At 40.9% G+C, this 22,737-nt stretch overlaps 1 protein-coding gene across 3 annotated transcripts; it reads right to left on the reverse strand.

Moving 5' to 3' along the window:
* Positions 1-21: 21 nt before the first annotated feature.
* Positions 22-22,530, reverse strand: hycc1 (hyccin PI4KA lipid kinase complex subunit 1). Of its 3 annotated transcripts, none has more exons than XM_053862736.1 (12): positions 22,368-22,530; positions 12,506-12,587; positions 11,624-11,725; positions 11,351-11,530; positions 9,913-9,993; positions 9,730-9,839; positions 8,297-8,392; positions 7,488-7,604; positions 6,289-6,376; positions 4,958-5,120; positions 3,706-3,923; positions 1,702-1,880 (listed from the first exon to the last, which is right to left on the reverse strand). In XM_053862736.1, the coding sequence occupies exons 2-12, from the start codon at positions 12,554-12,556 to the stop codon at positions 1,848-1,850; spliced, it is 1,239 nt and encodes a 412-aa protein (XP_053718711.1). In that variant the 5' UTR covers positions 12,557-12,587; positions 22,368-22,530; the 3' UTR covers positions 1,702-1,847. The 3 variants fall into 3 exon arrangements, with proteins under 3 accessions (XP_053718709.1, XP_053718711.1, XP_053718710.1); XM_053862735.1 differs by having other exon boundaries at positions 1,733-1,880; positions 3,580-3,923; XM_053862734.1 differs by lacking the exon at positions 3,706-3,923 and having other exon boundaries at positions 22-1,880.
* Positions 22,531-22,737: the final 207 nt, after the last annotated feature.

A 22,737-nucleotide genomic window follows, 5' to 3' on the forward strand; every position in this document is an offset into this window, starting at 1 on the left:
TTCCACAAACACATGAACTGCTGAAATATAGAAACATTTATTCCCATGAGTCGCAGTGACTAATACATGATCAGACATAGAAAGGCAGATGTAAAACCAACTTTAGTACAACTGTGTGATGTTTAACAAGAGAAAAAAATAATTTACAACCTGTAAACCCACATCCGAAAATACAATTTTTATTGTTCAAGCACACAATAAGGTAGACAAAAAAAAACACTTAAATGTTGTGTGTCTTCTGACGCAGATTTGTTGATTTTATTCCTTTAGCGGCACACAAATGTACCCTGTTATATTAAAACAACAACAAGAGACAAGATACACATCACCCGAGTACCATGAACAGCGGGGTACTTTAAAAATGAAAGACACGTCGTTGATCGGAAGAATTTCCCAACACACGAGATTCTGTGACAGTTTTGGTTGAGCTGCTCATCTTGTGGATATTCGCGGGAGTCTGTACAAAACAATCAATTTACAAAGAATACCACAGTTATGAGATAAAACTCTTGTTCATCATAGGAAAATACCTTCATCGACAACTCATTCTGAAGTGCAAAATTTAAAATTTATACACATTATTTCTCACGTCCTCAATGGTTTGTGGGAGTTTTAATTTTGCCACAGCAGTTCAAGGAAGGCGCTGGAGGAACGAGAAAGGGAGGACTATTGCTTCTCTACCAAGATAATACTGTGCAAATGTTAAAAGAAAGACCCAGTTCATTATTTGGAGAGGAGCAGAGGGGGCCGGCACTGCTCTGGAAGTCTGGATCCAGCAGGTTTAAAATATACATGGTTGAAAACAGCGGAAGGCTACAATGTCGCATTAGAGGTATTGAAGATCACCATGATCTAAAAATACATATTCAAGCTGATGTGTTTTCAGGTTTTGATGTGGACATTTTGAAGGAGATTTACTTCTTTAATTTGTGGACGTACAGGAATCAATGAAAACTGCTTAAAAAAGACAGAAATGTAACGGCAAAATTTCCCAGAAGAAAAAAGATATCGACTGAAAAGATGAAAAGCATTTGTATTCTTCACAACATTAAATAGACTAACTGCTGAATAACGTTTGACTATCATGTCGTAAAACTCCCAACCCGAGCCGTAACGCACCCAATAGAAAAAAACAACTTGAAAGCTTTTTGGCCTTCAAGTCTGCACAAGTGGTCACTGCACTTCCGAGTTGTAAACCTGAAAGTTCCCCTCCTAACATCTGCGACTGAAACCTTTAATACGACATTGTAACAGACAGTATCTAGATAAAAACACAAGTGTTGGTGCTCCAGTGGAGTTGGCATGGCTTGGAGTTCCAGGTCACAGGGATCATAGTGGCAGGCTCATGTCATCACATGTCCCACAGGTTTAAAGGTCAGAGCCCAGATGCACGCTGATGCTGGGAGAGCGCTGAGTGTGGTTTGGTGCAGGACTCAAGTAACCGCTGGCTTCGTCCTGCATGCTGCACGAGTAGCGGCCCGCTTCAGAGGGGGTGTGGTTGATGGCGGGTGGGGCGTTTCCGCTCACCACCTGCTCGAAGGAGCGGGAGAAGACGGCGCTGGCGGTGCGTGTGAGGCTGGTCAGCGCCCCAGCCTTCGGCACCGACTGGCTGGAAGTGAGCGTCAGCCTCTTGACTGTGGCCTCCGCGCTCTCGCTGGCTGCCCGGACGATGCTGAACGGACTTGTCTCCTTGTCCTTGCTATTCCTCCCACCGAGGCGACACTTCTTCATTGCCTTAGCGCCCAGATTAAGAGTAGTAACGCTGTTACTGATAGTTATGGTAGGCGTGACCATGTCGGCCCCCATCGTGCTTGGCCACATTCCTTCATCCACCTCTGAGATATCCATCAGCTCATCCGGGGAACCCAGATCCACTGCGTCTGCAAGACCAACACAATCCAGTTAGAGAGAATGAAAAAAATAATGGAGGAACTCATCTGTCATCCAGCCAAAAATACTTCTAGAGTTAAGTTCAGTATTATGGGGTGCACTCACTAAGAGGTGGGGGGATTCTCAAACTTAAATCCGATCAATGTGTCACTGAAGAATCACATCACATTTACTGACCCTCGGCGGTCGAATTGAAACTGGAGCTGTGGCAGGCACAGTGTGGCGCCTTCACACTGAGAGAACCACAGCAGGCGGTGCTCAGAATTACTCACATTCCACTGAAGGCACTTTTAAACGTGAGAGTTTGCACGTTCTCTATCAGAACACTTTGTGTTGGTCAGATATGAAGTGACTTCGTGAACTTTATTTTTAAAAGAAAATTTGTTAGCATGTTGCCTTGATGAGTTATGCATCATGTTATCATTACAATTATTGTTATCGGAAGTAGTGGTAATTGTTACCAACATTATATTAGTGTGCTAGGGACATTTTAAAAAGAACATTGACCACTAAAACTCTGCAAAAAAACACTTTTTTTTTTTCAAGGGACTTGTATTAAAAAAAACTATGGCTCTTCTGAGTAATTTATCAATGGCTTTTGTGGTACAAGTTTATATTTTTGAAAGCCGATGCTACTTCAGAGAAACATGACAAAACTAACTGTTAGCTGCATGACAGATGAGCTATACTCTAGTCCACCGGCGTGTGGAGCATTTGCACCAGAACACAGTGACATTTCATGAGTTCCAACAAGAGACCATAAAGTGGAAGACCAGAGTGAAACAGAAACCAGCAGCAGTGAGACCACCATAAAAGTTTTGTTTGAAAGGCAGGAGTCCCAGAAGAGAAGCCAGGAAACTGGAGATTGGTTTCTTTTGTTAAGGGCTGTACATCCACGTGAGTCACTGATCTACGACCAAACCACAAACACAGACTTCTGATGTGACATCAGAAGACACGAGGAGAGCTGGCTACAGACAGACAAGCAGGTCCTGAAATGATGATCCAAAGTTTCAGCCACAATTAGTTCAATTCAGTTGAATTTAAATATAAAATGACTCTGTTGATGTGAAAATCGACACAGGAAAATCAATGTTTGCATAATCTCGGCCAACAACTTGAAAACGCATGTAATCCCCGTGGCAGCAACAAAAAAAAAAAAAAAAGAAGTGAAAAGTCAAAACCCTCTTTTGCAACATTTGTGACATGAACGTCTTTCAGAACCTGCTCATCTCACTCCCATCATGAAGGATGAATCTCCAGATGCAACCCAGGAGTGTGTTGTTGAGGCGTGACAGTGTGTTAAGACATTCACTGAACTGATGTAGCCGGTCTATTTGTCTGAAGAGCATCTGACAAGCTCTGAATCTGAGCTATAGTCGAACTGCTCACTTCCTGTTCATTGGTGTGGTCTGCTTTCTATGATACGTAACGGCTTATTAGGGCCTGATTTCTGTGCAAATTATCGAACCAATTACGCAGCGAGATGATAAATAATGCGTCTCTCAGCAGGAGGAAACAGGAGGAAGCAGGAGTCACGTAGGAGAGGCCATTAATGAATGAGGTCAGATGAACAGATGAAAGGGAAAGTGCATTTAGGTGAAGACAGGCCGGTTGAAACCAGCGCAGGAGGTAAAGGGGAAGAAGTCACCGTGCAAAGTAAGAGACCACGCCCCCACACACAGTTACCTAGGTTACCCCAGGAGTGGGGCAGAGGGAGGGAGGGGCAGGACCTTAGTACTGGTTCCTCCCTATGGAGGCGGAGCCAGAACCCTCATTCTCCACCATTCGTCTCACAGACTTCTGCCTCCTGACCTCCTGAACCCGCGTGCTGGAGTCATAACCTCTGGAGTCAGGGCTGACGTCGGAGGTGGCCCCCAGAGGATCCCCGTCCGTTTGGGCGCGGCCTTCTGGGCGCGGCCGAAGAGAGTCTCCGTTGGGCATTCGCTCGCCGCCCGCACTTGTCACACTGATCTCGGGGATCGCGCCGCCAGGCAGCGCCGCCTCACTGTCTACACTCACCTCCTGGGACTCTGGTAGTGGGGGAGTATGGGAGGCAGTGGGACACCAAACGTATAAAGACACACAACGGATAGATTCCATGCGCACACAAGCATACGCGCACACAAGCATACACGCACGCACACAGGGAACAGAAAGACATGTGCACAGGCACACATGTCAACACAAACACACACAGAGGTCATTAATGTGATGGCGGAGAAAATAAAAAGACAAAAATTAAAGTGATCAGAACATAAAGCAACGACTACATGAACAGAGATATTTGAAGTGACACAACTTAAAACACACAACAAAACCTGAGCTGTTGACTTCATATTTTGTGAAGATGATCCTCATACATGAGCTGGCAGTTCATTTCCAAAGTACGTACACAACGCTTCTTTATTAAAAATATCATATTGACATTTATTTACTATAAACTGTGGCTCGATAATGCACTCAGGAGATTTCAGTCGGGATTTAAATTTAATTTTAAGTCTAAGCACTTTTGTATTTATAATTATTGTTCGTAACTTCAAACATTCGCACTGAAAGCTGGAGATTTTCCGTTCTTTTCCCCTTCACCACCACACAACACTATGTATTTAAAACATCCTCATGATCTGATCATCTAATTATAGCTCTTTATTGTCTATGACTTTTCACTCATGTTTTGCATTAAACAACTTATTCTGGAGGTGGGTTAGACACAGGGCGAGGCATTATACGATATATATTTAGTACGTACTACAACTCAATAGAATTCTACATTTATTTTGAGGTCATCGACTTTTGCTTTACAATAAACAGCATCTGTTGAACTGTAATTTACAGACCACTATTTATCAACAGCAAATAAATGAAACTGTCCAGATTTTGAGGGACAAAAAACCCAAATCAAATAAGGGACGATCAAGAAAATAAAGAGTGACAACAGCAATGTGACAGTAGGACAATGAAATGATGGGATGATGATGGCGAGTCCTAAACCTCCCATTAATGTTCCTCAGAGCAGCAAACTTCAAAGCATGTCGATGCAGGACTGTGAGAGTGTTTGCCTCACCGTGTCTCTTCCAGCGGTGTCCCCGGATAGATAGTGAGGTCACAGCATTTCTGGAAATTCTGGAGGAGGTGGGTGTTATCTCCACCTGGATGCTTCGGGCGCCCTCCTTGTTGTTGCTCTTCAGAGCGGCGCCGTGCAGCGAGGACTTAATTGCGTTTCCCACCTGAAAAGGTTGAGGCGCAGGGATCAGTGAGGAGATGACATTTCGAGGGCACACCATGTCAGAAAAGCACTAGACCTAGGAGGCAAAAAGGGAAATGCCCAAATCCCCAATCTAATAAGATGTTTTTTTTATATAATTTGGGAGGATTAGAGAGTCACAGAGGGAATCCAGCTATCAATGCACATTTATATTTTGACATTGAACAAACCGTGTTAATGACCCACTATGCAGGAGCTCCAGAAATGCTGCTTGATGTCCAGAAATGCATTGAGGCCAAACAATCATATTTTCCGGCTTGTGATCATAGAAAGACATGTGGCCACTCATCGTCCTTTATCTCAGCAGGTCAACAAACATATACTGAACTGAGCCAATTGTTCATTCAACCACTGAAGCACATGTTGGACTGGAAACACTGCCGCGAAGAGAAGTGATGCAAATTTAAGCTGAGACTTAAGTGCAGAAGCTGTTGCCAAACAGTCTGATTAACAATCACATTCCATTTGGATTTATGATTAGAGATAAGCCTGTAAGCTCAGTGGGACTTTAAGAGACTTGTGATATCAATGCCTCATTCACGTATTCAAGTTTTCTCAGAAGACTGAAGCTGGAGTTGCTAAAGTTCACATCACAGCTACACTTTTGTGCAAGTCTCTGAACTCCCTGGTTGGAGAGGTGACACGCTCTGGAGCTGTGAGAAGCTGGGAGCCAGCGGGCGCATGCCACAGCTCGAAATAAACACCTGCAACACAATCCTCATATTTGGCAGCCGACACTTCAGTTTACGTAACGACTGTAAATCTACCTTAAATATATCTTGCTTTTCCAGCACTAAATGATTTAAATGTTGTGATTCTTGTGGAGGAATACACCTGAACATGTGTAGTAAAGCTGCGGGCTTACAGTCAATCCTCTGCTCTCCGGGCTTCAAGGATTACAGCTTAACCAGGCAGAGAGGAAAGCATGTAAATAATCTAGTGGGATTACGTTCTGCTTGCCGTCTCCCTCCCTCACACACAGACAGACCGACCAACATGATGCAATGGCTGGTGTTAGGATCAAAAACAGAGCATGTCTGTGGAACTCACATGCAAACACAGACACGCGCACACACTGGAGAGAAGGGGAAATCAGCTTAAAAATAGAGTCAAAATATTATTGCACCTACCAGTAGAGCTTCAGGAAATAATTCAAGCTGTGCTCGGTACAGAACGTCATCCAGCGCTTTAGAGGCTATTTCCACTTCACCGTTACACCTACACACACACACACACAAATGAATATGAATTTCCCTTCTGCCATCATATATATATTGTAAGTTTTGGCCCCAGGGATGAATACGCAAAGGAAAAATATCAACAACATACAACAGCTTTTCTTGTGAGTGGGTTGGGGATGTACAACAAAATGATTTTTTTTATAAGTAGGACAAAGTATGATGAAAATAAATCTAATATTGAGGAGTAATAAGTACATGGTGGAAATTCCATATGTCTAATTGTAACCTTAATTCTCGCTCAAGACAGTTGCTCACATTGACATTTGTCAGGATTCACGGTGCCCCAGTGTGGAGCAAAGCAGGCGTGGCCCTGCTGGGATGTTTGCTTTTGGAAATCCGGTTCAATCAATTGCAAACGTTTTTCAGTAACTCCTCACCAGTAATTACTGCTGTATCCCTCTCCACCCCCATCTACCCTTTGGGAGGGATGCTCTCCATCTAAATACGTTGATATTTGTTTACTACTTTTGTAAACATGAAATAAAGCACTCTTACAGCACGAGTAGTCATGGACCTGTACAATGTAGAGACAAGAATGTTCTGCTATGGGTCAAAAAATAAAATAAAATACATATGACATGTGAATGACTTGCATGTTTTTGCATTACAAAACATTGCTTCTGACAAATCACAAACAGTGTAGTTGATATTCGTTTAACATTTCACAAAAAGTTTTTTTTTAAAAGCTAAATAATAGCAAACTTTAACCAAATTTGTTTTTCTTTGTTATTGAACTGACTTCCAGGTGGGCAGATAAGGTCAACCAAAGGCACCGCAAAAGCGGCCCACCTTCCTCCCTTTGTGTGAGACATAATGCAATTGAAGGGCTAAATAAAAACAGATGTTTGACTGAGTTTGTGGGGACATTTTTGTCATCCCCACAAGTCAAAGCCTTAAAAGTCAAAGGCAAAAAATGACAGGGTCAATATAATTAGGTTTAAGTTTATTTTGGAGTCCCGGTAAAGGTAAAGGTGAGCCATTTGTTTTGGATGGTTAGGGTGAGAAGTTGCAAAGGGGTTGTGTCAATGAAATGTGCCCATAAGGATAGAGATGCAAACCTGTGCTTGTGTGTGTGTACGTGTACTCACAAGGCATAGTGGATCCCAGTTATCAGCTGAACAAGGAACTCTGATGTGACAGTCATTCGCGTGCTGATGCCTTTATAACGGCGCATCTGTTGCCGTGGGTAACCACATATACAAACTCTAGATGTCGAAAAAGAAAATAGAACAAGGCCGTGAGGGTTCTATTCGTAGGAGAGTGAGTCATCCAATAAAGGAAAATGCCTATTGGCTCACAGACAAATGATTTCCAATTGTAAACTTAACAAGTTGCTGTGTTTCTTAATAATACACAAGCACACGATTTTCCATCAGCTCTGAACAAATTACTTCAGCCTGCAATTACAACAAAAGTCCAATGAGAATTACAACATCACTGCTGATCGGTAGCACAGTCTTCAAGAGAAAGCGTTTCAAAGCATGAGTTGGTGGACTATTACACTGATCTGCAGCATTTTTTATGAAATGAATTAAAGAAAATGAAACTGTGTTTGAAGTCAACACTATATTTGCAGAATTAGAAGAGTAATTAACTCCAAATGCCCTGCCCCAGAACATTTGTTTGCCTTTGTCAACACAAATAAAGCTAAATTAGAATGCACAGCAGACGCTGGCTGTCGACCAAACGAAATCAGTGCAGAAAAATATGCGCACATAACAACTCATTGCTACATCATGGCGTCAGGGCACTTATCTCGCAGCAAAGTCTGTAAAAAGATCAGATAAACAAGTAGTTGTGAGAGGTCACCAGCACTCATACGGTAGCATCTGCAGAAGGATTTCAAAACAACGCTGAGGCCTCATGTGACATAAGTAAAGCAGACGTGTGTTGGTACCTGGAGCTGAGCTGGCAGAGGGACTGGAGGGAAGTGGAGGACATGTAGCTGAGAGCAGCGTTGTAGCACAGCAGCAGAAAGGTCAACACCTCAAACCTTAACATCACACAGACACACTGGCTTTTAACGGGTCCCACCAGATATAAACACACATAAAACAAAATAGCAATGGCATTCCGGGACAACGTGAAGATGATGATATCTGCAGGATTTGTCCGTTGTTTAAGGCAAACACCTCTCAAGGCTTATCGGAAGAGCGTAAACACTCAATAGCAATTAAAGAGTGAGTCAATCTATGAGCCTGGTCTTGCATTGGTCGTCCACTTTTCTGTCAGTGCAAATCAGGGGAATTTGCTAAAGCTGGAGAGTTTGAGGTCTGCAGACTTCAATTCGATCTTGCAGCACATTAGCGTGTGATTCTATAAATGTCTCCTCAACATTTAGATTGGTGTCACATCAAACAGGTCAGCTGAATTATTTATTTTTTTATTACATAAATAGAATGAATTTTAAACAGGGATCTGAATGTTGCCTCTCTGGTACTTCACAGCTTTCAGTACGTTGACCAGATTTACAATTGGACAGCTTGGATATATTCACAGATAGTTTTACAGACATTACAGGAACTTTCTCTTCGTTCTGCTCTACAGTCTGATTAAAGAGCTGTGTGCATTCTTCTGGAAAATCGACTTAGAGGGCATATATCCAAAGAAGTCAGCTTAAACTATTGGTTGCTAACACAATAACCTCCGAAATAACTTATCTAATATCGAGAAAAACAAACAAAAAAAACAAAACAAAGTTAACGATGACAATATTCATCTGTAAATGCATGTTGATTTCTGTGGTTAAAAAAAACAAGAAATGCAAAAGCCATGCAATATGTAATGAATTTATTGACAAAAAAAATGAAGTTAAAGCAAGATGACAATATCAACTATTTGGTTTGATCTTCAAACAAAAGTTCAGTGTCATAAAGTCCAGAAGTCATTGAACCAGTGTATCATCTTTTCATCCTCATTAACAGGACTATAATAACAACATCAGATCAGAATGTCCCGGTTTCTTAGTATAAGTTAGACCGCATCCTGTTTGTCCAACGTTTCAAAGCAGCTGAATGTCCGCTTGTAAAAACACATTTAAATCTTGTTTTCATGCAAATTAGGCCATAACAATAAAGAGCTTCCTCTATTTTAGTAGTGCGGGCCGCAACACTGACATTTTTTCTACTTGACCCAAATACTTTTTGATATTAATATACTATGGATATTTCTCTTATATGGTATGTTTATAGCTGCCATTTAAATATATGACATAAGCTATGTTAATAAAGTTATATTGATCTAGGTATTCAGAAAATATACATTTATTTGGAATCAAATCATTTAGTTCTTTGCTCCACCAATAGCCAGGTGTAACATCCATCTCATTACCTGTTCTGTGCAGTGAAGGTTTCTCTCTGGAGGTGCGGCCCACTGTAGACCACGCGGCTCAGCCCATGATTAGCCAGAGCCCCTTCTGTCAGTGAGCCGATGGCAGAGGGCTGCAGGGGAGCAAACAAGGTTACGGTGACATTCCTGAAATAAGACGTTCAGCCACTTCCGAGCGCTTCTCACCTCATGGTACACGGATGGTTTAGAGAGGGAAGGGACAGTGAACGACAGGATTTTACTCTGTCCATCTTTATCCACAATTTCCTGCAAACAAGGAACAGGAAGTTACCATGACAAAAGAGAGATGTTTCATGTTTATGAGACCTAAACCTCTTGACAGCTTATCCCTAAGCACTCATCTAGCATGAGTGGGAGTGTGACTGACCTCAGAAGCTACACAGCTCTACTCCTGCTACTGTTTCTTCTGTGAGTGAAGAACACTTTGACATTGCCAATAGATGGAAAATATTACACGTGAAACCAAACACGAGGCAGCAATGGACAAAAAGTCCTCCCATTACACATAATCACACAATCCATTTCCTGAGAACAGGACATTCAAACATCTTTTTAAAAGTCGTCTAAACAGCGAGTCGTGTCAGAGAACACAGTGAGCAGAACTCGAGAACAAGCCGGTTATTTTTGGCACTTTGTTATACAGGAGGTTCAGAGCAATGAGGTGAAATTAAATGAGATGACCTTCATTGCGCTGCCAGGGCTTTTGATCATTATTTCCTCCTGGACCTTTTCACAGCCGGAATCAACACTTCAAGAGTGAAATGATGCATGTATTGTGAGCAGAACTGGCGGTGCCTGTGACGTCATACTCACATACTTGGACACTACCGTGAAAAGACACCTGAAACAATTGATCATGTCGTATACTGAACTTGAACTGATTCTAATGAATGAATTTTGCTTCAACAGTTTTCAGCTGATGTATGTGATGTGATGTGATGAGATCCTTTACTTTCAAGCTGACAAACCTCAGCTCGTCTGTTAGTTCTCAAAGAGTAGGCACACAAAAACAGGAAGTACAGCACTTTTGTTCCACACAGCGAAAAATAACCACCACTCTCATTCTACTGAGAATGAAAATTACTGTGTCCTAAAATAAGCACATTCAGTGAGTGATGACTGTGACGTTAAAATGGCTCGGATTTCAATCACTTTTGGTCTGAAAGACTAACACGCATGCATGCTGTGACAGAGAGACTGCAACATTTACCACACAGAGGTTTTTCCCGTCACAGGGAGAACAGACGAGTAGCTGGAATATCAATACGGTATTGATCGAAGAATAAGATGTGTTTGCACAGATGTGTGAGGCTTTGTGCCATTTACTTTTCCAATAAAGAGTCAAACCACAGGGGGGAAAAGGAGAGGGACTTGTATAGAACTAATAGAGTTCACCATTAACAACCAAGGGATAGGTAACAGTTCATGACAACCTCTAGATGAAGCTACATTTATAACTTTGCTCATCAATTCTTGTATTTTACTACGTTTGTTTTTTGCATGACTTAGTATAAAGCATCAAGAGTAGTTAAAAAGTGCCAGAAAAGGGAATGTTTGAATGAGAAATATCAGAGAAGTGACACAAACAAAAAGTAAATCTTACCAGGTTGTAAATGCCCAGGAGCAAGGCCTCAATGCAGCCAGATGTGTGCGGGTCTCTGGCAGCACTGACAGACAGGAGGCTCCATAGGAGTTCGGGTAGGAACTGTAGCGTGAACCGCTGTAGCTGAGGCTCACCGCTTCTGTAAAACTCGAACAACTGGTGACAAACTGGCTCCAGGAGCTGACAACAAGACAGCAGGAGTCAAACTCAATCACAGGAATACTTTTTTTTTGTCCTGGTCTATGGATGGAGATGGTATGCGAGTATACGTACATCACTGTAGTTTTCTCTGACCACTTTGTAGAGAGCAGGGACCAGGGCTCCCTTGTCCTTCAGTGAAGCAGCATATATGGAAACTGCACTGTCGGGGAGGGTCTAGGTCACAGAAAAAAAATGTTCTAATATCTTATACCTGTAATAAAGCCAAGGTTTCTGCAATTCTTTGTTTCACTGATATTAGCCACATAAATAGCATTTATACTTAATTTATACACAAAGTATACAGAAGAGATTAGACAAAACAGATAGAAACAAAACTCTGTGAACATGTTTCTTCTGAGAGGCTTTGGCCCTGCACTTAAATGGCAATTTTGTAGTCAAAAATATGCTGCAAGTTAAGATGTTTATTCAAGCGTTCTCTCAAGTCACTTCTACTGGTGATGACTCACACATACTTTTTGGTCTAGGACATGTGCTGCGTTAACACACGTTCATGATGAACATGTGCAAAACACTGCATCATTCCCTGCAGTGATTTCTGGACAGAACACTCAAAACACCCTCCGTTCAGACTGGCGGGAGCCCTTTGCTAGCTGACAGGCATTCAAGTCCATGCAACACACGCTGTTTTAAAGGTCATGTTGTGGAGTTGTTTCACTTGAAATGGCTAAATTGGAAAGTAGAATTATAATGGAAACAAGACAAGATAGTCCATTATTCATCCCAGGACACAAACGCTGTAGGAAGAATGTATTTTTCTGCTGAACAACAACATTCAATCTTGAAAGTATTACTTTTCTAGGTCAGCAAAAGTAGTAAATTGGTTGGTAAAAATATATGTTAGTCACAGTTGGTATGGTTACAAACAACATCCATTTGAATATTTTGATGAGATACAAAGATGCGTCGAGTGGTAGACTTTCAAAAATGAAATACCTTATATTCTGACAGCCATTCCTCCACCACTCCTTGGTCCATCGCCAACATGTTCCCTCATTTGAAGAGGAGCCACCTCAACCTGAGAAAGAAAGACATAAACAGAGTTGTCGTCTTTAAACTCTAATTCTTATTTTAAATGAAAACTTATCTGCCTCCTTTATCTGTTGACATTCAGACAGAGTGTTGCTGAATGTTCACACTTGGTTTAGTCATTTTCACAGAACATCACCTTTGAAGGTTTGTGGTCTTGTTTTTCTCTTATATCCCCTGCGGAGACACACACACCTCTGCAAAAAGCACCTTTCTTGTCTCAGGCACAAACTCACCCACACAGAGATGCCGGGTATTGTACAACTGAGCGGAATTTAGATCCATGCTGGACTGGACGATGCTGCCTCCTAGTTTGCTTCTCGTACTTCGCACTGACTTACTGATGATGGAATTGGCCGTTCACCTTGCAATCATCACAAGACAAACACTATCTGCAATTCATGTTGAATTCAAAATCAACACACTGACTCACAGGAATGGATAGTGCGAGCTGTCGCAAAATATCTGAAGGCCTTTTTGCGATTAAATTACATCACTATTATTAATGGATGCTACGTTTCCAGACGAGAAAGCCTAGTGTCTGTCCAGCCATGTCTGAGGGATTATCTCTTTTCAAGTTGCAGCCTGTTTAAGTTGCAGGTCATGTCAGCTCTCAGACACTGTCTGAGGAGAAAATTCAGCCAGCGCGAGGCTTGAATTGTAGTTTGGCTTAAAACTCAAGCCCATGTTTGGCTCGTCTCGTTCTGGACCAAAATAGCATGAGAGTAGGTGGAAATGTTTCCACTCGTGATTTGGGAAGGTTCAGGTTGAATCTACAAATTGGCCGTTATCTAAAAACAATAACAATAGCATGCAGAATAAGTTATATTTGTCTTTGAAATGCTGACAAGTTTAGTCAACATATCTTACGATAAAACTGCCAGCTGTAGAGAAGCAAACAAAGACAAAACCAATTAAATTATATATATATATATATATATATATATATATATATATATATATTTAACAATTCTTCGTCACAGCTTTTTATCAGCATATTTAGGTAATAGACTGAATACTCGGCCCAAATCGTCATCATACTTCTCATAATTCTTCAAAATTATTTAACAAATTAGAAACAGATGCATTGTATGTATGTATTAGAGAGGGGGCCGTTTTGAAGGCTCTTGGTCATTGAAGGGAAGCCCCCATGACACATCTAGGATACATCAAGGAAATCAAAGGTTCACACTTGTCTTGAGGCTCTTTGCTTATGATACCGTCCCAGTAACCTGACTAAGCTGGATGCCATGACAACAAACAACTGGATTACCGACTGCACAGTGACATGGGAGGCACAAAACACAGAAGAGGTCATAATGAAAACTTGCGCTCTGGCACACAAAATTATCCACAAAAGGGTTTCAGATTACATTTGCGGTAATCCAGGATTCTCTGAAACAATGCCTTTCCAGGAAGTAATACGTGTATTAGGGGAGACTAAACATTGACATTTACCACAAACAACATCCAACCGCAAACCTGTATATATTTTTTACATATTAAGTGTTTATTTCATAGCATAGTCTTCATTTACAGATCAAAGGGTTGACAAGAATTTGAAAACCGTGGAGAGCCAACTACTCATCAAGTGAGAACTGTGCGAGGCACACAACGTTCATTTTGAACACGATTTCTTTGTGGTTCACATCTATTTACGGGGTGGGAAAATAAGGCTTGTGGTACAGTGTTTCTGATGCACTTAATTGCTGTGTAAACTGACAAAATAAAAGGTGTAATTAGAAGTGACCCTGCAATAACAACAGTTCTTCATGGTATCTTGTTTCTTCGTTGCCTTGTGTTTATTCACATCTGTGTAATTAAACAAAAAGGGGGGGGAATCTTTCCATCTTAAGCATAGAATATGAAAAAACTATTCAGTGAAGTGAACCAAATGTGACACGAAATGAACAAGAAAATGTGTTTCATTTCCTAAAATTAGATAAAAATGGAGAAATGACTGCAACCTCTGGTACCACAGTGTGGTTTCACTCAAACTCTAGAAGAGAACACAAGACGATGTAGATTTCTATGAGCATTCGAGCCACTGAAGGGAAAAAAAAACAGCATGGGGGAAAAAAACTCCGACATTAACAAGGATTTTCCTTTGGCGCAGAGGTTTTCCTGTCAGCCATCTTCAATGTCATGCGACAAACAACAATAGCCCAGGGCTCAGTCCAAGCATGCGCTGGGACTGGTAAAATCAAACGTTCTTGCTAAGAGTGCTTGACAGTTATCATTTGCAAATCATGACCGTGAAAAAGGTAGGACGACAAATTCAAACCTGCATGTCTGATGTTTTTTTGAGAATGTGTCCCTTTAAAACAGTGATTGCTTGTTGGGTATTCACTAGGGATGTCTCGCTACTGATACTAGCATCAATATTTGTAGCAATTCTGGCATATTTTGCTGTACTTGTACTCCTCAAACACTCACTCATGACAGCACCCGATAGCTAGTGCAGTATTCCCTCATTATATCACACAGACATTTCATGATGGTAGTTTTAATGAATCTGCCCTGATGAAATAGCAGATGTGCCGTCTTTGATCTACTGATTTATGACCCGCTTCAGCTGTGATGTGAGAGAAATGACTCAGATAGTGGAGGAAACTTTTTCCATGATCATAGTTTTAAACGTGTTTAAAAAAAAACAAAAAAAAAAAGCTCAACAACAACATTAGAAGTTACAGAGACTGATCTGCGACACGCTACACTTAGTAGAGCTAAGTCTTGGCAGGTTTCTTGAGATATGATACATATACACGTGATACGATATTGCAATACTGTAAGTTTAGCAAAATACTGTCATATGTGTTAACATAAGCCATCATTTTCAGGGTGAAAAATGAGCTAATGCAGTACAATATTATGTACATGAAAACAAGTTCATTGTTATAAAGTCAGTTCAGTTAGTCAGAGTGACAGAGGAATGAACAGCTACCTTAACTAACAACATATCTGCAGTTTACAGTAAAAAAAGTTTTTAGTATTAAATATGTCACAAATGCAGCACCATGTCAAAGCCTTTAGGCATTGAATATCAATATAGCCAACTTGAAATATTGAGACAATATCACACAGTTAAGTATTGCGATATTTCTTAAAAAAATATTGACACAATATGGCATAAATCAAGTACAGCAACATTAGATCATATCAGTATTTTCTTACACCACAAACACTAAATTGTGGTTAAATTATGGTGCTGCTATTTTCTTTATTGCGTGTGGAAGTAAACCCCCATGATAAACGAGGAAACACCAGTAGTAGTAGTAGTAAACCAGTAGGCATTACCAGGATCTTATGCATTATACATCAGTATATGCACGGATTGTCAAGGCTAAATCTGACACATTAAAGATGTAATCGGCAGCAGCTGTGCCATGTTTACTCAGGAAACGTGCAGAATGTAAAAATAATAATAATAATAAAATGGTGAATAGATGAGTAAATGGTCAACGCAAATGTGTTCACATACTCTTGATGTAGTAATAGAAACATGCAGCCACACAGCAGTAGCTGTTGACCCCTCTTCAGCAGATCAGTTTGATTATTCCACATCAAGAGACACATAAGAGGTGGTGGGTGACAAATTTGTTTGAAATATCTGTGACTGTTGTCACAGCTTTTTCCTATTTCGCACAATACTGTCATCTTTCAGCTCTAAGCAAGAAAAAAAGGATCTTATTTCACAAGCTTTGGCCTAATTCGACGGGAGCAACCACTGTGCATTTATTATTGCATTCAAGACAGACACCAGCAGACATGATTCCATTAGTGCGGATTGGAGGGAGAGGATGGACAAAAAGTGGCATAATGAGGAGGTCGGCTCTCAGAGCGCGTGAAGAGACGTGTGTCTGAATAATTTGAGTGAGAGATAAATGGATGCATATACAGTAGAGACCGGGGTGGTGGGATCGTAAGACAACCCCAGGGATGACTCAAGAGAAATTAGGCTGCCTGGTCAATAAAAAGACCATTAGGTTTATGTCTCACAAGCCCCTGACAACCAACCTAATGAGTTAGAAAATGGCATAGTTACTCGGAGCAAAATGAGTCTCATAGATGCATTAATTCACCACTTAGATTTTTATTTTTTTTAAACACTTAAAACTCCATGAGAGCCTAGTCATGACAAATAGGCGACAAAAAAACATAGTGCACGCTGCACAAATATGTGCTTATTCAATTGTCAGTTTGACAAAAACCTGTTCCTGTGAGCCAGCTACAGCTGGTGGACAGTTTCTCTGAATTGACGCCCACGCACGTTCAGACAGACTCAGAAACAAGTGCACATGGCTGGCGAACCAAATGAGATTATTTTTGGCTCCTCCTTCCTCAAGACTTCATCCAACAAGCAGGTTTGCACTGCATTTACACGAGTAATCCCTGTTCCAAGTGTGCGTCCATGAGTGGACGCCAGAAAACACAACCACCCATGAAGGAGCATATATGTATGGGCAGATGAGGACGTCACAACTATTACACCTCAAATTTTTCAGTGAAGAAAAGTGAGGACATTTTCTGCTAAATTATTACCCAATATTTCCAACTCTCGTATGTTGCGTTTTGCAGGAAATGAGTCAGCCAAGAAGAAGGAAGCCTTGATCGGAAGGCAAACAGTGGATGCAGTAAAAAAAAAAAAGAAAAAAAGAAAGAAAAATAGGAAAGCCTGCAACTGCTAAAACGACAAATACAAAAATAGTCTTTATGCAGTGATGATTAAAAAAAACCCAATCATACTCCACAAATCCATAGTGACCAGAATGAATCACCAATGAGAATGAGACAGCAGAAGGGTGGAAGTCGCCACCCAAAAAGCCAGACTGGTTTTGTGATTGAGTCAGCGAGCAGGACCAGTCAAGCTAGTTTTCATTACAATGGAGGAAGAGCGTTGCACACAGCGTGTTAAGGAGATGAGAGGTGGGTGGAATGTTTACTTGACTGTGCTAAAGGTTAAAGACTGGAGGTGTCACAGCTGGAATTCACCTCCTGCTCACCATCCATGCTCAGAGCTATACAACACAGACACAGGCAGATGCTGGCACATCCTTCCTTCCCATCACATTTTACTTCTTTCGTATTTATCTTAGCCTGAGGTTGACGGGGTTGCATCACATCCTCCCACCGCAACCCTTCCTAAGGTCTGCTTCAATCCTTGAAACATCTTTTGTACTACTAAGCAGGTCATTTGGCCTCAAAAGGAATATTTTAGCAGTTCGGAAAGTAACTGGTTTGAAGACAAAAACGGACAAAAACGTAGCGGACCCTAACAAATGAAGAGAAGTATCACCAGCCTTGGATAAGCAATCACACACAGTAGACATGAGATTCAAAATAGATCAATCATTAAGTCCATGGAGTTAACCTTGCCTCACCTTGTACATAAGGAACCTTTAAAATTGATCACTCTGTCCCAATATTTACAGGAGTCCAATTTGCAATTAAAACACCACAACGTACAATCTCAGAAAAACAAATAAAACAGACTCACAAAACCAATAGTAAAATGATTCCAATGACTGTCTAATGTAAATACAAATACAATCTCTACAGAAGTTTGACCTGTTTTTTTCCAGCACATTATTTTGTTAAGTAACCAATTTTCAACCGGATTCTCCACAGTATATTCTCCACTGAGGAAACTCAAAACTGTGTCAACTGTTGCAGGGCAAAATAGATTCTGAGCTTATGTGGTATTGCACATGAATTAGTTTTGAGACATTAGACGACAAAAATATATTGGCTATTAATAAAAATATCCTGCCAACATTCGGCCTCCACAGGGCCAGAACTGTAAAGGACCACACTTGCATCAGATGGACATCGACATCTGCAACAAACTTATCAAATGTGCTTGCAAATTGTGCTTGTGTTGGTGATCTAAAAGGGTAACAGGCAAAATCAGAAGAAACTAAGTGACAAATAACTACACGTTTATTACCATGTACACAACGTTTGGCTTCTACTCTTCAACGTTTAAGCAAGTGATCCATCATCTACACACTCCACTAAAAGCTAAAGAAAATGTGACAAATTGTGAGAGCGAGAAAAAAAAAATTTTTATCCCACATTTTCACATTCTGTTGATCCACTTTTTATGTACCTTCTAGAAATCATGGAACACAGGAATGTCTGATCAACACATCTACAACATGTTGGTGACCAAAGTTCGCAGTGATACTTCCTGAAACTGTGGGCGAGATTGTACTTGTGATGTTGGATGACAGCAGAGCCATGATTTCTTCCTGCCCCATGACCTGCTGGGCTTTTCTGTCAGATACCATTAAGAGGTCTGAGACAGAGGCAACTACTGAGGACATTAACAAGCATGCGCATGGCTTCATGCGCGCGCGCGCGCACGCGCGCACGCACGCACGCACGCACGCACGCACGCACACACGCACACACGCACACACACACACACACACACACACACACACACACACACACACACACACACAGAGTCCACTTTTATAAGTACACAACCACACAGTTAACAAGTCCGGATGCTTGAGGGCAAGCCTACAGAACGAACATCACTGAAATGCAAAGGACAGGCTATGAAGTGGAAATTCTTCAACAGTATTGTACAGTACCAACATCTAATATATATATACTGTATATATATGATTATATTTTGTAACTGTAAATAGAAATAATACTATTTCTGTCAGGATTCTATTCTATTAAAGACCATACATATGCGTAAATAATCCAGTTTCAAAGTCTGACACAAACATACAAATACTGCGTGGGCCGTTGATTCAGTTGACTAAAACAAAACTTTTTAAACAGAATTCCAAATGTATTGTTAGAAATTACATTGTATCCACATCCAACAAAGGGTGGGAAATCGGAAGTGCTGTGGATTCTTTTCAATGTATAACCCTTGGGCTTTTTGGCACCGAGTCCAAGTCGTACAACAAATAAAGGGAATAAAAGAGTGCAAATAAGATGAGAAATCCAAACACAGAAGGATTAAAACAACCTCAAAATTGGTACCAAAAAGAAAAAAAAATGAATAAATGAATAAGCGCAAATGACCACATCTCAAGAGTTTTTGTGACTTAATGAACATAGAAAAAGCCGTGTCAAGTGACTGCTGGAAGGGAAATGATTACAAAGCATTATCCAACATTCCAGATCTGCTTACTTCCTTCAGTAATGCAAAAACACATTTATACTCCCCACGGCATTGCGTGCCTGTTGATACCTTGCACAGTTTGAACACTGGATCCTGTTAAATAGCTTTGATATGATAGGACTGTTGGAACTTTAAACACATTCTGACAAATCCTCTCAATGGAGGACAAAAAACATACCACATCTAACACATACTATAACAAACCTCACAGTACTTCTGTGTCCAACAATCATTACGTACCACTTGTAATTCTAAGTGCTCGAGTTGAGAAAAACGTCATGAGTCGAGCAAAAATAGTGATGATTTTAAATACAAATAAACTCTCAGATGTGAAACACTGACACAAGGAGTCACGCTAGGTAAATAACAGCTCCTCTTTTGTGTTCTTTGCACCATACAACAACTGCGACAACAAGATTATGACCACTCTACATTCTCCACTGACTTCAATGAATTTAACAGTATAATGGTGATTATCTCCACGATTAAGCAATCTTATATTATGTCCATCAAGCAGTTCACATGATCAACATCTGTAGGTTCTGAACATATTAACAAAAAAGTCAGACGAGAAGCAGATGATTCAACTTTCGTGATGTTTTGATGTTCAGGGTCCAAGCAGTGTTTGAAGGATTCATAGCGAAGCGGCTGGAAAAAGTTTGAGTCTTGGTTTGGTATAAAACAACATAGACCACTCCACTCCTCACATGACGAAGGACACTCACGTCTCTCTTTAAGAAAATAGCGCCGTTACCAGCGACATCTAACCACCTGTATTCTTTTGCAGACCAGATCAAGTCATCTTATGGTAAACATTTAAAAAACGAAATAAAAATAATTCATGTAAAGCGCCCCAATTTCTACCAAAATAATGGAAAATTCATTGTACTCCGTTGATCCTGTTGACAATGGTGGCTCAACAGCGCAGAATGGCAAGTCGATGGGACAGTCTCTCCCATCCCACGTAAATAAGTAATGAACAACCTTTAAAGAACATGCAAAAAAAAATTCAAGAGATGTTTAATATTTTAGAATGTCAATTGGAAGCTTCAGTGAAGACCCAACTTCAGCTGACTGCGTTTAAGTATAGTCCATAATTCAATTCACTTTGCTAAACCAGTCATGTGTTTAAAACCAAGACGGCCAACGATTACAACTAACAGATGAAATGTTTGACATGGCACGCTTAACTTCAGATGTTGACATAAATCGGATTATTCAGTGAATTGAAGCATTCAAATGTAGCTCTTTCTCCATATTTGCACAACAGCAATTGTTGGATTACCTGAAATAATGATAATGAGAGTGCAAGAAGAATTACTTGGCATTCTGAGAGGAAATAACTATGATACATTGGAACACAGGAGTGAGGACATGTTTCCGTTATTCAACAAAACGTTTTAAATGAGTAACATGTAGCTCAGATCAATAATCCTGTCCGTCCAAGTGAGACTAATATGAGTTAACCATTTCACGTAATTGTTACACAAGGAGCCATAAATTCCTACACCTGTTGAGAAATAAAGAAGCGCAATATTACAGCTGATTGAAGAAATCAATAGCCACATCATGACTTCAACAGCTTGTATACACCCTCTGTCACGCTGCACTGCAGCTCCCTCACCACTGGATCAATAATGTGCTATTCCATCCTGAAATCATTTTGGATGATACTCCATATAACTTCTTCAGATTAAATGAACCGTTTGGTATTTTAATACATTTATACATCTGTTGAATCCATCTGCTTTCTACCATTCTAAGAATAATACATGTGTTGATGAAGAGCTTATGCAATTCCACGATCAACAAGCAGCCTCCAGTCCCACCAGCCAATGTTTTGAGACAAACCATAAAACTCCACAATCGCTCCAACAAGTATGGAGTCTCCCAGTGGTTTGCATATAAATGGGGGTCCTATTCTGAATCCTCAATAATTTTCAGTGTTCCTCACCCTTTCTCCTCCAAAGTCATATAACACATCAGAATTCACAACCTCTTCATTCAGTGATATAGAGCGATGAAATGTTTGCGACCCATATACCAGACCCCAAAATGAATTAAGCCATGGTGACAAGAGAATCCACGCCTTCATAATTCTGGGAACAATAGCTTTTCACAGATTAATCATCAAGAGGCTACACGACCATGTGGTTGGTGGCTCTTACAATAATAGCAGCAGATGGAAATGCGTCAATTTAATCATTTTGGTGGTGGGGGGAAGCACCCTCCCGGTAGGAAATGCTTAAAAATGTCAGACATGCACCACGATCGAACCGAAATAAGAGTTCCAACAGTTTAGAAAAAGGTCAAACTCCTGTCCTCCTCGACTAACTGTCGGTGTGTTTATTTACCAACTCCAGAACAGTACTTTGCACAAAGAAAAGCAAGTTTAATCCCAAGCAAACACACAACAGCCAGAGCCTATAGAAGGAGAGGCAGTTGGCAGGGGGTCACACGGAAGCCCGACTGAGGAGTGTGGAGGTGAATTCCCATCCTTCACACACTGATCTCGGGTGGCTGAGGCACTTCCAGCTGTCATGACGGTTGCTTATAGATTAGCTAGTTAGCTCGTTATGCTAAGGCGCGACAGAAGGATTTATATCCGAGTTCACTTACCGGCATGCTATTTTCTATTTCCTTGAGTCGCTGTCCTCAATTGTTCCGACAAGACGGGGGAGCAGATATCACTTCCCTACTCCATAATTCATCTTAATAATTCAACACGAGCTCCTTCCATCCATTACTTTCTCCACTCAAACCAGCGTTACGAGACAGGACGAGACACGAGCTGCAGCCAATGCGCACGCTAGATTTTATCAACTGACACGCCCCCGAGGACAAGGACCAATCCGATTTGACGTAGGACTGGCGTTCATAATTTCCGTGATCAAGGTAGGTTGTCAAAGTCATTAAACCTTCCTCTCCGCCGGAAAACACGGCGCACCTCCAATATTCAAGATTAATTTGTGAAAAGGCAATAGAATAA

This window comes from Synchiropus splendidus, chromosome 4 (genome assembly GCF_027744825.2).
Source record: "Synchiropus splendidus isolate RoL2022-P1 chromosome 4, RoL_Sspl_1.0, whole genome shotgun sequence".
Lineage (NCBI taxonomy): Eukaryota > Metazoa > Chordata > Actinopteri > Syngnathiformes > Callionymidae > Synchiropus > Synchiropus splendidus.